Genomic DNA, 15,188 nt, shown 5'->3' on the forward strand with positions numbered 1-15,188 from the left:
CCCCCGCCGCACCTCCTCCGCCGGGCGTCCGGGCCTCGTGCGCGCCCCGCCCCTGCCCCCGCAGGAGCCGTCGGCCTGGCTGTGCGCGCGCGTCCGCGGCTCGGAAACTACTGGAGACCGGCAGAAGGCCGGCTCGGCCTGTCACCCCGGGCGGGGACGGGGGATGGGGGTGGCTGCAGGGGCTGCCGGGATATGGGGGCGGAGCCGTCTATTTCGGGATCGCACCAGTACGACGTCATCCCCAGATGGGACTTGGGAGCCCGCGGCCCGCACCATCCCTCCAGGCGTGACGCATTCGCGCACACACAGAAGGGGTCAGCCAACAAGCCGCCGGCCCCTGGTCCCTCTGTCGCTTTCTTATAAACATGCTCGCTGATCCGTGATTACTCACCCTGGAGACCATCGCCACCTCGAGGACTCATAGATCCCCTCTGGACTTAACTCTTTCCCTTCTTTAGGTCCCTGCTCCAAACCCAGGTCCTCAAAAGAGGCTGCCCTGACTTCCCGCAGTAGGTCGGACCTGCCTTTTACAGCATCTCATGGCATTTCCTTCCTCACGCTTATCAGAGGCACAAATGAGCATTGACTGGCTTGATTATTTGATTACTGTTCACCTCTCCCACTAGAATGTAAATTCCATGGAGCAGGAATTGGGTCTTTTTCTCAGTGTATTTATTAGAATAGTTGGGGTTCAAAATATCTGTTGAATGATTAAATAATGAACAGATGCAAATCTCTTGTTGACAGTTTTGACACATTTGGGGGAGGCGAGGCTAAAGGGAACAGTAAAAAGGAAATCTCCAGACTTGGGGTTTTTCTTCCCAAATTGATCCTGAGTGGGTCTGTTCCACCTCAGAAACGATTTCCAGTTTCAGGCCTCATGAGAAAGTTAGGGAACTTTCCAGAATTGGCTCCTGCTTGATACCAGCCAGGCTAATCCGCCAGCATTAATTGAGCATCTTTTACTTACTAGATGCTACCAGGATGTACAAAGAAGAGTGTGGCCCAACCCCTGCCTTCACAGAACTCAAACTTGATAAAATACCAGCCCATCTACATAGCCCACTGGGAAACCCCAAGGCTTTGGAAACACGCAGACCTGGGTTTGCAACCTGGCACTGCTGTGAGATTTGGGAAAACCTCTGAAGACTCACTTTTTCTCCCTAAATGTAGGTAGTGCCTAGGGTCGTCTGAAAGCCAAATTAAGATTGGTACATAATGGCCGGCCCGGTGGCACACTGCTACAGTGCGCCGCTTGGGAGTGCGGTGGCGCTCCCGCCGAGGGTTCGGATCCCACATGCAGACCGGCCGCTCACTGGCTGAGTGAGGAGCGGGGGCACCACCGAGGGTTGCGATCCGTTGCCGGTCACGAAAAAAGACAAAAAGACAAAAAAAAAAAAAAAGATTGGTACATAGGGTTAATAGTACAGTCCTCGCTGGCATCGTGATTTGCCCAAGCAGAAATGATTATGTGAGTCCAGGCAGGGTGACCCAGGAATGCTTCACCAAAGAGAAGGGCTTGAGCTGGACATGAGAGAAGAAAATGGTGTTCATTTATCCAGTTGTCCTGGCTGCCCACCATCTGAACCTCCTGCCTACATTCAGGGAATTTCCACTTACATTTAGGGAATTCCCATTGCATTGTTCCTAATAGACACAGGCCGCCATCTGCCCCAAAGCCCCAACGCTTGCTCTCCCAGGCTTCTCGGCTCTAAGAGTAAAAGCAAAAGCCATAAGCTGGGACTTTGTATCTGGAGCAAGTTAGAGAAGCAGGGGTGGTTGAAAATTAATTTTTGCGCTGATGGTGGCGATGGAGCCTGCAGCGGCCTCTAGTGTCTGGAAAGGAAATGTCAGCCCCAGTGCCTGGCCGAGGTGGGGTCACTGCAGTGAGCGGAGGGGGACAGGGGTCTCCTACACATGCTGTCCTGTGTCCTGACCTTGACTATGGCTGCGCAGCTTCCATTAGTGCCTGCCTGTTTGCTGAGCCTTGCTTGCCGGCCTTGCATTGATTCTTCTGCACACTACCGGATATCTTGCTAATTTTCCTGTGTGTGGGCGGGAAGGGGAGTGCGGCCTGCTTTTTAAAAATTGCCAGAGTTACCTTCTGCTCTTTACAACAAGAGTCCTGACTGACCTGAAGACTAAGGGCTTGGACTTGGCATAAGAGGAAGAAGTAGGTTAGGTCACTCCAAAATCTTCCAAATCTCTGCATTTTTCTTCTTACTCCTCTTGTGTCAACAGACATTTGTCTAGCACCTACATGTATGTGGCATTATATTAATAATAAGAATACAGAGGTTTAAATTCCAGGTCCTATGCTCAAGAAGATGAAAATCTAGTTGGGTTGTAGTCAAATTACAACTGAGAGAAATTATATAGAACACGTCTAGCAGACAGAGGGTTAATTTTTTTTGTTCACAAAGAAATCCAACAAATTAATACTAAAAGATGAACAATGCAATTTTTTAAATGGGCAACGAGCACAGACAGCCAACAGAAGAGGAAATACTGGCTTTTAAACATGAAAAGATGTTCTATCTCATTCACTAGAGAATTACAAACAAAAGCTGCCACAAAATACTTTGTTTCACTTCTTGACAGACATCAAAAAGTTTAATACATTGTATGGGCAAGGCTGTGGGCAGAGGCATTCTCAAACATTGGTGGGAGGGTATAATTAGGTATAACTTCTAAAGAGAGCAATATGAGGTACATCAAAATTACATAGCCTTTGACCTAGCAATTCCAAGATTGTGTGTGTGTGTGTGTGTGTGTGTGTGTGTGGTACAGGCATTGAACCCTAGACCTTGGTGTTATCAGCACCACACTCTAACCAACTGAGCTAACCAGCCAGCCCCCAATTCTAAGAATTTATGATTGTACATGTACATATGTGCTAAGAGGTATGTATGAAGGTCGTGACATTCCTTTTAATAGCAGAAGATTAGAAACAACCTAAACCCCTTTTAATAGCAGACTGGTTAAATAAGCCATGACATATTATATGAAAGAATATTACATTGTCACCAGAAAAAAAGAAAACGAGGCATAGCTATATACATTGAACCATCTTCTAGATTTATTAAATGAAAAAACAAGATGTAGAACAAAGTGTATATTAAATGTACATACTCACATTAGTATATATGTAGATGTCTCCAGAAGGAAACACTAACAAAAAAGTTAACAGTGGCGGCTACCAGGAGGGGAACAAGATGAAGGAGATTTATTTTCGCTGTTTGTAAATTTCTTTTGTATCTTTTAAATTCTGAACCATGTTGACATAATAACTGCTCAAATACATACATACATTTTAAAAATCTAGTTGGAGAAATAGAACATCAACAAGAAGCCAAGTGCCACTGTACAAGGCAGCCCATGCCAAGTGCCAAACCAGTGACAGAGACAGATGGTAGGTAGCAGGAGAGGCTAGAGGACGGAAAGCTACCCGGGGCTGGATGGGTCTTAGATGGCTGTGACCTAAGCTGAAAGGAATGGCAACACGGAGACAAGCAGGGGGAGGTGGTGTTCCAGAAGGAGAGAATGGTGAGAACACAGACTTGGAGGCAGGCATGTTCCTGACACATCAGAGGCTACGAAATAAATTTGTTGTGTGAAATCCAAGGCTGGGAACCTGTCCTTTGTGTCTGCCTGCAAGAGGTAATTGTACCCTGGCTTTAGAAGCATCAGGGATGAAAGCTTTCCCCTGCACTGAGGGAGTCCCCAGGAGCCAGGCTGGGTGGTGCTCCCAACTGCCCCAGGAGGTTTGGGTCGCCACCTCCCCACACCCACATGCAATCGAACCTAGGCCTGCCAGTGCCTGCCAGCAGGGCAGCTGGGGGACCTTGCAGGGTCTTGAGAGGAGGAAATGGCCACAAAGCTGCTCACGGTGAGCTGGCTGGTATAGCAAATGGGAGGGGAGACTGGTTGCCTCTCTGGATGCCCAGCCATCCCAGTGGGTAAAGATCCCACATTCCTCTCAGCCCTCCCTCCTGGCCTTTCCCAGGCCCTCACCCCACCTCCTATGAGATGTCAGGGGATGCTTTCCAAAGGACACTGCCAGCCCCAAACCTGGCCCCAAGGAAGCCTCTGCCCCAGTTCAGGCCCAGAGGCTGGGCCCCTGCCCCCTGCCCCCCTGTCTCGATGCCCTCCACCCCAGAGCCTGGACAGGGGAGTGTCAAGCGTCACCTCCTCCCTGCCCCCAAGGTGACTGAGTCACTGTCTGGGCACTGGGGACCTGGCAGGACCAGAAGAGGTGGCGTCTGGAGGGGTGCCTGGAACTACTGTTGGCAGGAGGTGAGGGCCCCTGAGGAAAGTGGAGGCAGCAGAATAAGCTTTGGCCAGGCTGACCTGGGTTTGAATCCCACTCCTCCATTTACTAGCTGGATAACCTTGGGCATGTCACATAACTTCTCTGAGCTTCAGTCTCCACATCTATAAAATAGGCATTCATTTAACCAGTTCATTCAACAAATATTGAGCATCTAATACATCAGGCAATGTTCAGGGTGCTGAGAGTAGGACAGTGAAAAACAGGCCAAGGCCTTGTTCCCATGGAGCTTCCGTTCCAGGAGGTATAGTAACTGCACTTACTGCAGCACTAAACAGGCATAGCACATAGTAGGTGCTCAATAAATCACAGCTATTTCTAGGGATTTGAAGGGCTCCCAGAATAACCCCTCTTGCCTTCCCAAGTTTGAAACCAGTTGTGGGAGAGAAAGACACAGGAATCAGACAGATGGAGATTTAAAAGTCAGCCCTTTTAAAGAAAGAAAAAAATGGATTGGAGGATATAGCTGAGCTATTCAGCCAAATAGGCTTCTAAATACCCACTCTGAACTAAGTCACTCCCCACACACACACATACGTGCACATGACTGCAGGCCTCTCTCTTCAAGGACAGAGCCTCCCCTGTAAGCTTAAATCCTCAAAGCTCAGGATGCACACGGCACACTGCACCTTGGCCAAGTCACCTCCAGGCACCACAGTGGGCGGCTGCAGAGGCATTGAGAATACTTGCTCTCTGGGTAAATAATTCCCAAAGAGAGAGAGGAAACTGCTGAGCTGGGCATGCACACTTTTCCCCTCCCCCCACCGACCTGTTGCTTCCACTCGGTCGTCTACTTACTACAAGTGATTACTGAGACAAGAGTGACAGGAGGCTGGCAAGTTAGCTCACCTGGTTAGAGTGTGGTGCTGACAACATCAATGTCAAGGGGTCAAAGGTTCAGATCCCCTTACAGGCCAGCTGCCAAACAAACAAACAAAAAGAGTGACAGGGACAAGCTATGGGGACCCAATGAGAAAGGGAAACTGTCAGTCCATTTCCTTTTTTACCCAGCACAGGCCCTGCGTGGCACCCTAATGCCAGGCCTAGTGGGGATATGTGCAATGATTTGCCTGTTTTCTCTGAGATCCTCCCCTACTTTCCCCACTCTGCTCTGTATCTCACAGGGCTGCACACCCTTCTTCCTGGGTCCCCCTTGCCATCTAGCTTCTGTGTAGGCTCAGCTGATGGGAACCACTGGCTGGAGATTGAGGGTGGGAGGAAGGGTGAGCTAGGGTATTTCTCCCTCTCTCTCTAAATCACATGGCCTCTCAGGTGGTGGTTGTGTCTCCTCCATGGCTCTGAATCCTGCCAAATGTCCCTCCCTCCATGACTCCTGCTTCCTCTGGTAGCCCTGCTGTAGTCCAGTTCCCACCTGGTGGTTCCAGCTCTAAGGCTCTGGTATCACATCTCAGCCCTTGGTTCCTCCACCCTAGGGGTGACAGTAGCTTCCTGGTGTTGCTAACTTTTGGATGGCCTTCCTAGCATCCAATCTTTTTTTTTTTTTTTCTAAAAGATGACTGGTAAGGGGATCTTAACCCTTGACTTGGTGTTGTCAGCACCACTCTCTCCCAAGTGAGCCATGGCCTGGCCTCCTAGCATCCAATCTTGGGAACTTACACCAAGTCTAGGAAAAGGAGACTGCAGGAAGGACAGTCTGAGGGCAACACTGAGAATCAAATCTCTCCCGGGTTGGGCTGGGGTGGGGACTGCCCTCGTTCCATCATCTCCAGTGGTTAAACCATCTCTCCAGCCCAGCAGATGCTAGCAAAAGTCCACATGAAAGGACTTAAGGGCCGCCATCAGTTTGGAAGTGGGGTCTTGAAGCTTTGCTGGCATAACGCATGGCATAGGATTGAAAAAATGTCAACGGTCTTTATGAAAAAGTGGTGAGTATTGGGCTCAGTTGGTAGCGTGGTGCCAATAACACTGAGGTCCAGGGTTCAATCCTCATACTGGCCAACCACCCAAAGAAAAAAAAAGTGGCAAATGTTGATGGAGATTACCTCCCCCCACCGCCATTCCCCACTCGTTGCTGCCACCATGCTACTGTTCTGCCTCAGCGCCAGTTTCTGGACTCTCCATACCCCAACCTCCTGCCTGGAGAAGACACTGCTCCAGATTGTAGGGGGCTAGTGAGCACCAGCTCTATCAGATTACCCTAAGGCATCATGTGGGATCCTCCTGGCCTCACGAGGCTCTTGTAGCTCTGTGTGGACTCCCACCACCTTCATATATGTGCAATTTAACAGCACTTCTTCCCCCAGGGTTTCCTACTGACTCTACAGCCCAAGTGTGTGCAACTCAGAAGTGCAGGGGAGTTGATACTTGGTGGGGCGAGGTCTAACCAACAGAAGAATAAAGCCGGTGCACACCCTCACACCCTCACCTATCCGTGCACCCAAGGATGTTTTTGAGACCATCATTTATTCAGCTGCATCTTCTCTTCTCTAGGTGAATTCTCCCCCCTTCCTTGCTTTACTCCCCTTGGTCCCCACTCTGCTCCCTGGAATTGAACTTCTTAATAAAATCTAATATCAGATCTGCTTTCTGGGGACTCAGGCTGAGACACCAGCCTTACTATCACTCATGGAGGAGAAGCCCTCCCCCCATGGTTTTTACCAAGAGAAAAAGACACTAGTGAGACAATAAGACCCCAGCACTTACTTAGGACAGACACACCAGATTCCCTTAGTATTCCTCTCCCTCATTCTCCTCTCCCTTCCTCTCCACGCTGTCCATGCCCACCTCGTAATCCTTCTCCAGGGCAGCCATATCCTCCCGGGCCTCAGAGAACTCACCCTCCTCCATGCCCTCGCCCACATACCAGTGTACAAACGCCCTCTTGGCATACATCAGGTCAAACTTGTGGTCCAGGCGGGCCCAGGCCTCGGCGATGGCGGTCGTGTTGCTCAGCATGCACACGGCACGCTGCACCTTGGCCAGGTCACCTCCAGGCACCACAGTGGGCGGCTGGTAGTTGATACCAACCTTGAAGCCTGTGGGGCACCAGTCCACAAACTGGATGCTGCGCTTGGTCTTGATGGCGGCAATGGCGGCGTTGACATCCTTGGGCACCACATCTCCGCGGTACAGCAAGCAGCAGGCCATGTACTTGCCATGCCGGGGATCACACTTCACCATCTGGTTGGCAGGCTCGAAGCAGGCATTGGTGATCTCTGCCACCGACAGCTGCTCATGGTAGGCCTTCTCTGCAGAGATGACTGGTGCGTAGGTGGCCAGGGGGAAGTGGATGCGAGGGTAGGGCACCAGGTTGGTCTGGAACTCTGTCAAGTCCACATTGAGGGCCCCGTCGAAGCGCAGAGAAGCTGTGATGGAGGAGACGATTTGGCTGATGAGGCGGTTGAGGTTGGTGTAGGTTGGGCGCTCGATGTCCAGGTTGCGGCGGCAGATGTCATAGATGGCCTCGTTGTCCACCATGAAGGCACAGTCTGAGTGCTCCAGGGTGGTGTGGGTGGTCAGGATGGAGTTGTAGGGTTCAACCACGGCTGTGGACACTTGGGGAGCTGGGTAGATGGAGAACTCCAGCTTGGATTTCTTGCCATAGTCAACAGAGAGCCGCTCCATCAGGAGCGAGGTGAAGCCAGAGCCCGTGCCCCCTCCAAAGCTGTGGAACACCAGGAAACCTTGAAGTCCTGTGCACTGGTCAGACTAGAAGGTAAAGGGGGAGAGAAAGGTGGGATGTGAAACACAGCTGACGAACAGGAAAGAACCAGCTTGTGCTATGTCAGTTTCCTCAAATTTTTCACAAAATCTTTGGGAGACTTTTCCAAGAACATAAAAGAGATCCTCCTGGGGAGGCCCACTCTCTGTCCTCCCTGACACTTTCCTCTCTAAAATCTCCTGATGTCTTTAATACACACTGTCTCAAATCTTGTGACATATAGTCATATTTGTCACCTGCCAACACCCCCAGCCTCATACTCATTCTCTCCTAATTTAACTTCAAATGTTTCTGGAAGGCTTCTCTACTGAGATCAACAATACGGGACCCTGATCCCCATCCTTGGTAGAAGCCAAAATCAATCGCAAAGCCTTGGGCTGGCATTATTTGGATCCCTGTTTTTCACAGAGCCTTCTGCCCAGATCCCTGCAATACAAGGTGATATTCTGGGGATGCATTAAATCTCCATAACTTGGCCAGGCAGCTCATTGACATGTTGGCACTAGTGGCCACTTCCTAGTATTGGGCCAGTCACTACAGGAGATAAGAGAACATCCAGCTCCAGGCTAGAGCCTATTGTCAACCTCCCCTAATCAGAGTGCAGGGCCCCTCCTCACTAGTCCTGATCATGTGTGTTTAAGACTTGTTCAGGATGCTCTCTCCTGGGGCTGAAGCTGCCCTTTCCTAATCTGGTCTTTGGACCACTTCACATGAATCCAGATTCCCCTATCCCAACTCTCAGCCCTTCCCTCACCAGCTCCTGAATCCGGTCCAGCACCAGGTCGATGAGCTCCTTTCCAATGGTGTAGTGGCCTCAGGCATAGTTATTGGCAGCCTCTTCCCTGCCTGTGATGAGCTGTTCAGGTTGAAAGAGCTGGCACTATGTGCCTGTTCAAAATTCATCTACAATGGGCAGAGCTTTGGGCTCCACCTCCCTTTGCAGTCTGGCTCCCAGAGCCCCAAGGTTCCCAAAGGTAGTGGGGTCACTAGTCCCAGGTTCTACCCTAGAGGAGCTGCATTCAGACTGCTGTGGTTCCCCTGCCTGGATGTGTTTTTCAATGACAAGGAAAAAAATGTGGGATGGCCTTCGGACTCAAGAACTGAGTGACAGTGACTCTATAGATCTGGTGTTTAACTGTCTGCAGTAACTAGGAGACTATGACCACAAACTCCAGTGTTCTCCAGTTATGGAGTAGGACTTGCTGTGGTATCTGGGGACAAGGCCACAGCAGAGACTGATCATCACTCACTGATCACAGTGGGCTCTAGATCCACAAATATATTGCCCCCACAGAGCACATGCTTTCCAGCCCCTGTTTCACTAAAGAAGGTGTGGAAGGAGTCGTCCCCTCTCCCAATCGTCTTATTGCTGGGCACCTGCACATCTGGTTGGATCCCATGTTCCAAGCAGTAGAGCTCCCAGCAGGCATTGCCAGTCTGCATGCCAGCCTGCCCCAAGTGGACTGAGATGCACCCATGCTGAGCAGGCAAAGGGCAAAGAACAGCCTTAGCAGAGAGAAGTGTATCATGCCTGGACACCGTTCCTGTCTGCCTTCCTTGAGTGGAAGAGGGCCAAGGTTCTTTGCCCGAGGACCAAGTTTCTGGGACTCTGCTCTCCTTGCCCTCCCTCCTGTGTCTAAGCATTTACTGGTGGCACTGAGGACCAACAGGCATAGGCTCTAGGGACTGGGCCAAAACCCTCAGGGGGAAGCAGAATTTATGGACGGTTCTAAGATTATAGAGTCTTGCTCAGTGACTAAGCGTCTCAACAACAAACATTGAGAGGATCAAATAAGTCTGGCGGGCATGATAGTCAACCCATCTGTGTTCGGAAAGAAGTTAAGAGACATTGGTGAGGGAAGCGAGGGAAAACATTAACACCAAATTTGGAATAATGTCTCTCTCTCTCAGGGGAGGGAGGTGGATGAAATTGAACAGGCATTCTGTTTCTCAAGGTTGGTAGCTGGTTTTAATTATGTTATTCTTTATACCTTTTGGCATGTCTGAAATATTTCATAATTTTTTAATGGGGTGCTTTCTCCATAAATTTAACATTTCACCAACTTTTTGAATATGACACAAGGGCCTTGACTTCTTATGATTTTTAGATGACTGATATTAATCCAGAAATATGTATCCCAGTCTCATTACATCTCTACTTTCTTGAGCAAGAGTCTTAACCTTTGTGATGGTGTCCTCCATGTGAAATGGGGATGATAATAAGAGCCCCCTCCTGCAATGACTGTGAGGATCAGATGAAAGAATGAATGCCGAGTGCCTGGCCCATTGCCTGACACGTACTAGGGTGCACCACACATATTAGGTCCCCTACAGTTTCCCACCCCCTAATCCCTGGTGTCATAGTGTGAGAAGGTAATGATTTGAGCTGGGAGGGATTTAGGGACACAAGGACTTGAGAAATCCCCAGGTCCAGGAGGAAAGGCTGACTTGGCTTGCAGTCAGCAAGCCACCACGGGCTGCTGTGCCTCTGAGCCCGCCCAGGCTCTGTCCATGATGCCAGACAATGTCCTGGCCCCTGGCACTGCCAGCCTACACGTGGTGTCTCTGACCTCTCAGGGAATGATGCCCCATACTGTGGGGCAGCAGGTTTGAGGCAAAGAATTCAGCCTCTGGAGTCACACAGACCCCTCTGTGACCTGAGAAGTTACTTCACCTCGGTTTCCCTTGCTCCTTTTTCTTGACTGTAAAAATAGTGTAATCTCATGCCCAGCAGGCTTTGTTGTTATGCTGTTTAGTTCCCATTTACTGAGCACTAATCAGATGGCAGGCCCTATGCCATGCACTTCACATACGTTATCTCATTTAATCTTCATAACAGTGCGCTTAAGTAGGGACTTTTATTACCCCATTTTACAGATGAAGAAACTGACCCCCAGAGAGGTTAAGCAACTTGCTCAAGGTCATGAGCAACAGCAGGAATATTTTTTTTCTTTTTTTCTTAAAAGATGACTGGTAAGGGGATCTTAACCCTTGACTTGGTGTTGTCAGCACCACACTCAGCCAGTGAGAGAACCGGCCATCCCTATATAGGATCCAAACCTGTGGCCTTGGTGTTATCAGCACCGCACTCTCCCGAGTGAGCCACGGGCCGGCCCAGGAATATTCAATTTTGCTATAAGTATATCCCAAATTTTGCATGAGACATAAACTCATGCTAGAAAAAAAAAAACAGGAATATTCAGAGCAGGGACGGCCTGGTTCCAGCCATGCTCTTAACCTCTCCTCTATCCTGCCTAGTGGGAAGAGATATCAAATGAGCCTGGCATGGCCAGCTCTTGATAGATGGGAGCACCACTTTTCTCCTCCTCCTCCTCTTCCCCCATCTCTGCACTGAACAGTAACTGAAGTGAGGCATCAGACAAAGGTGCAGCTGATGGGCAGGACTAAGGGAGAAACCAGAGGACAGCAGCTTCTGTGAAGGATGTGTCCCCACAGCTGGGAGGTGAAATTGGAGCCCAGTACTGACTCTGTGACAGGGTTTGGAGATTCAGCTGGTATGGGAAAGTGCCTCCATTTCTGCTCAAGTCCTGCTTACCCACACTCCGCACCCCTAAATTCAGAGCATCTCAGGAGCCCCGCTCCCAAGCCTAGGCTCAAGCCAATCCCTGTTTACCATCATCCTTTCTCCACCCCCCCACCCCCCACTCTAAGCATACCAGCACACTTATGGGGCTGTCTTCACGTCTGGAAGTCTCTTTCTATCTCCCCACCCCACCTCACCACACACTGTAGCCCCGTAAGTGTGCTGGTATGCTTGGAAACCTAGACTACCAAGTTTCCCTCACACCAGCCATCTTGGGCCCCCTGGGACCTTCACGTGCATGCTCAGCACCCTGTCCCTGCTCACTATGCAGCCTGGTGGGAGCTGGCTGGGGTCATCTGTCTGTCTGCTGCTCAGTAGGAGGCAGGGATGGAGCTGTGAGAGCCCCACAGCCGCCAGCCTCCTTATGCTCTCTGGTCGGCTCTCAGCAGGGGAATGTTGTTAGAAACAGCTCTAGGAGGGGCCGACCTGTGGCTCACTCGGGAGAGTGTGGTGCTGATAACACCAAGGCCACAGGTTCAGATCCCATACAGCCTGGTGCTGACAACACCAAGTCAAGGGTTAAGATCCCCTTACCGGTCATCTTTTTTTTTTTAAAAGAAACAGTTCCAGGAGGGCAGGCCTGTGACTTGGTTACAGAGTAGCAGGCAAGCACTGGGCCTGGGCCCAAACCAGGGAGCCAGGTGAGGTGGGCAGAGGAGGGACCAGGGCTAGGAACCTCACACAGGCCCTCGGGTGCATGGTGTCTGTTGCTCAGTCACACAATCCCTTGTCTTGTTGGCCTGGACCACAGAGGTGGGAGAGGATTTAGAAATCCAGACCCCTGAGCTCCAGCAGTGCCCTCACCCCCCGGGGTTGGTGAGGGCTGGAGGTGCAGTGTGGGTGAGACTAAGAAGATATCTGCAGTCATCCAGAAATAATGAGTTCTCGGGCAAGAAATCAAGCCTCAGGGCATTCTGGGTGGAAACTCAGAATATCATAGAACATAGGGAAGTAGAGCTTGGTTTTAACACCATCTCTAATAACTACTAGCACTTAACTTCTTTTGCCTCAGTCTTCTCATCTGTAGAATGGGGAGAGGCGGTGCTGTAAGGATCAAACAATGCAAACTTTAAGTGCTTGGTCTGGAATTGCTGTTGTTCTCCACGGGCAAAGCCAGTCCATGGCGAGTCACTGCCACTCCAGCCTGGCCTTACTTATCCACAGAAGGAGTCTCCCTATGACCTTAGACAAAATTTGAGAATAAAAATGTTCATCTCTAGCATTTATATCCTGCTTTATAGTTCTTAAGGCAGTTTTGTCCCTTATCTCCTTTGAGTCCCTCAACCTCTTCCTGAGGTAGACAAGGTGGGGCCTCCCATTTCATAATGAAGAAAAGAAAATTGAAGTCTCTGCCCAAGATCACATGGGGGTTAATTAGCGGTGGAATTAAGAGTCGTCTGGGACTCAGGCTCTGCTTCTTCTCTCTCCACATGCCACAGTATTTACTGCTCTGCATCCACCTCCTATGTCTTTACCTCCTTCCTCCCAACCTTCAATTCCATGGCTAGCTGGGGTCACCCCCTCACATACCCCACAACCCTCTTGTCTCCCTCTAGCTTCAGCATCCTTGTTTGACTAAACCACAACCCTGGTTAAATCTACTTCTTCATCAGCTCTGTACCTGCACTCACCCAGCTAAGCAGTGGCTGTAGAAAAACCCAGAACCATGCTGACTGATCTGACTTCAAATGCATGACCACTAACCTCAAATGGACCCTAATGCTGTCTGGAAAACATACTACATTTCTTCAATCATTTTTCCAGATAGCAACTATAACCAGGAATAGGGTTGCCAGATTTAGCAAATCAAAATATTTTATCTAGCAACCCCATCCAGGAAGTAGTTGATAATGTGAAATTCCAGCCACTGTGGCAAATGATGGGGGAGTTATTTTGAGATAGGGGGCTTTATCAGAGCCTCTCTCATCACAGTATTCCAGGGAATGACCCAGGATCTCAAGATGGTTAACTCTGGCTTTGGCTATGGACTGAAGTCTTCAAAGCCAGAACTCTTCTCTCTCCCACCTGGAACTCAGAGGCCCAGAGAGAGGACAGCCAACCAAGACATCAAAGGTAAGGAAGCCCAGTCTCCTACTGGATTGGCCCATCCAATCCATAGACCTCATAAATTATTGTCAAGATGGAGAGATTTGGGGCCCAGAGGACCCACTAGACCACAAACTGTCTTGTGTAGCTCTTAACACTTCTCCCAACTGTCCTTTGGAGTTGGACATCTCAGAGTCAGCCTAGGTATTACCAACTCTGAAAAGAAAACTATCCTAATGACAGGTAGGTCTCATGTAAAATAGAATAAAGAAACTGAGATTTTTAAAAGACATTAATGTATCTAAGTTATAAAATAAGAGGCAGTCGATGCCCTTAATTTCTTTAACAAATATTTATTGAGTGTCTACGATGTGCCAAGCACTGCTCCACATGCCAGGGATACAGTGGTGGACAAAAAGTCTGTACTCTTAAGAAGTTTACATTTTTTCTGTACTCACATATATATAATCAATTATGTTTCAGTTAAAAAAATCAAAAAACAAAAAAGAAGTTTACATTTTCATGCGGAAGACAGACAATAAACAAACAAGAACACTTCAGAGGGCAATAAGCACATGAAGAAAACAAAACAGGATAATGGGACAGGATACTGATGGGTGGCTATTTTAGACTGAACAGAGAAGGAGCAGCTCTCTAAGAAGGTGATCTTTGAACTGAGATCTGAATGATGAGGAGTTAGGCTTGGTCAGATCTGGAAAACAGCACTCTGGGCTAACAGAATAACGACTGCAAAAACTCATAGGTGGGAGCAAGTCCAGTGTGTTCAAAGAAACAGAGTGAGAGAGGGAGAGAGCTGTGCAAGACGAGATCACAGATGTAAAGGAGCCTTGGCAGCAGAATGGCTGCATTACAAGCGCAACGGGAGGGCTTTAAGCGTGCTCATAGGTGGGAGCAAGTCCAGTGTGTTCAAAGAAACAGAGTGAGAGAGGGAGAGAGCTGTGCAAGACGAGATCACAGACGTAAAGGAGCCTTGGCAGCAGAATGGCTGCATTACAAGCGCAACGGGAGGGCTTTAAGCGTGCATCATTACCTAGTTTGTGCTGTAGAGAGATTACTGCAGCCTCTGTGTGAAGAATGCATTATAGGGGCATCCAGGGATGAGGGGATGGTGGCTTGGACTACAGCTGTAGCAGGGAGGATGGTGAGAAGTAGCTAGAAAGAAATGTCAGTGTCGGGTGTGGCAGACCTCCCCAACAGCCTTGCCTGCCCCTGCCCTCACTTCTTCTTCACTGTCAGGGTCCTGCTTTTGTTTAAGTATTCACCTTTCCACTCACTCAAGAAAGATGGTTTTTTTCCCAGACTGAGGGGTGGGTATAGATTAATCTAAACCATTCATGGGAATTCCATTCCCTCCTTTCAGTGACCGGTTCAGGAATGAGCTAGTGACATGTAAGGGGAAGTCTGCTAGGGTGCTTTCAGTATAGGTTTTTCTCCCTGATAAAAAGAGATGTGAGGGGCCAGCCCATGGCTCACTCGGGAGAGTGTGGTGCTGATAACACCAAGGC

The 15,188-nt window shown here is 49.4% G+C and overlaps 3 protein-coding genes across 3 annotated transcripts in view; 1 reads left to right on the forward strand and 2 right to left on the reverse strand.

Moving 5' to 3' along the window:
- The window catches only part of LOC103603000 (tubulin alpha-1D chain-like), a 9,965-nt gene extending 1,971 nt beyond the window's left edge, over nucleotides 1-7,994 (reverse strand). The window contains exon 1 of the mRNA XM_008587458.1: nucleotides 7,975-7,994. The gene's annotated coding sequence lies outside the window, so the exon portion shown is untranslated. The remainder of the gene's footprint in view (nucleotides 1-7,974) is intronic.
- On the reverse strand, nucleotides 7,019-9,455 carry LOC103602999 (tubulin alpha-1D chain-like). The gene is made up of 2 exons (XM_008587457.1): nucleotides 9,270-9,455; nucleotides 7,019-7,348 (listed from the first exon to the last, which is right to left on the reverse strand). Exons 1-2 carry the CDS (start codon nucleotides 9,453-9,455, stop codon nucleotides 7,019-7,021), a joined length of 516 nt encoding a protein of 171 aa, XP_008585679.1.
- The window catches only part of LOC103602998 (tubulin alpha-4A chain), a 17,489-nt gene continuing 11,721 nt past the window's right edge, over nucleotides 9,421-15,188 (forward strand). Inside the window, exon 1 of the mRNA XM_008587456.1 lies at nucleotides 9,421-9,438. The gene's annotated coding sequence lies outside the window, so the exon portion shown is untranslated. The remainder of the gene's footprint in view (nucleotides 9,439-15,188) is intronic.

The sequence above is a fragment of the Galeopterus variegatus genome, unplaced genomic scaffold, assembly GCF_000696425.1.
Source record: "Galeopterus variegatus unplaced genomic scaffold, G_variegatus-3.0.2 Scaffold4400, whole genome shotgun sequence".
In the NCBI taxonomy this organism is placed as follows: domain Eukaryota; kingdom Metazoa; phylum Chordata; class Mammalia; order Dermoptera; family Cynocephalidae; genus Galeopterus; species Galeopterus variegatus.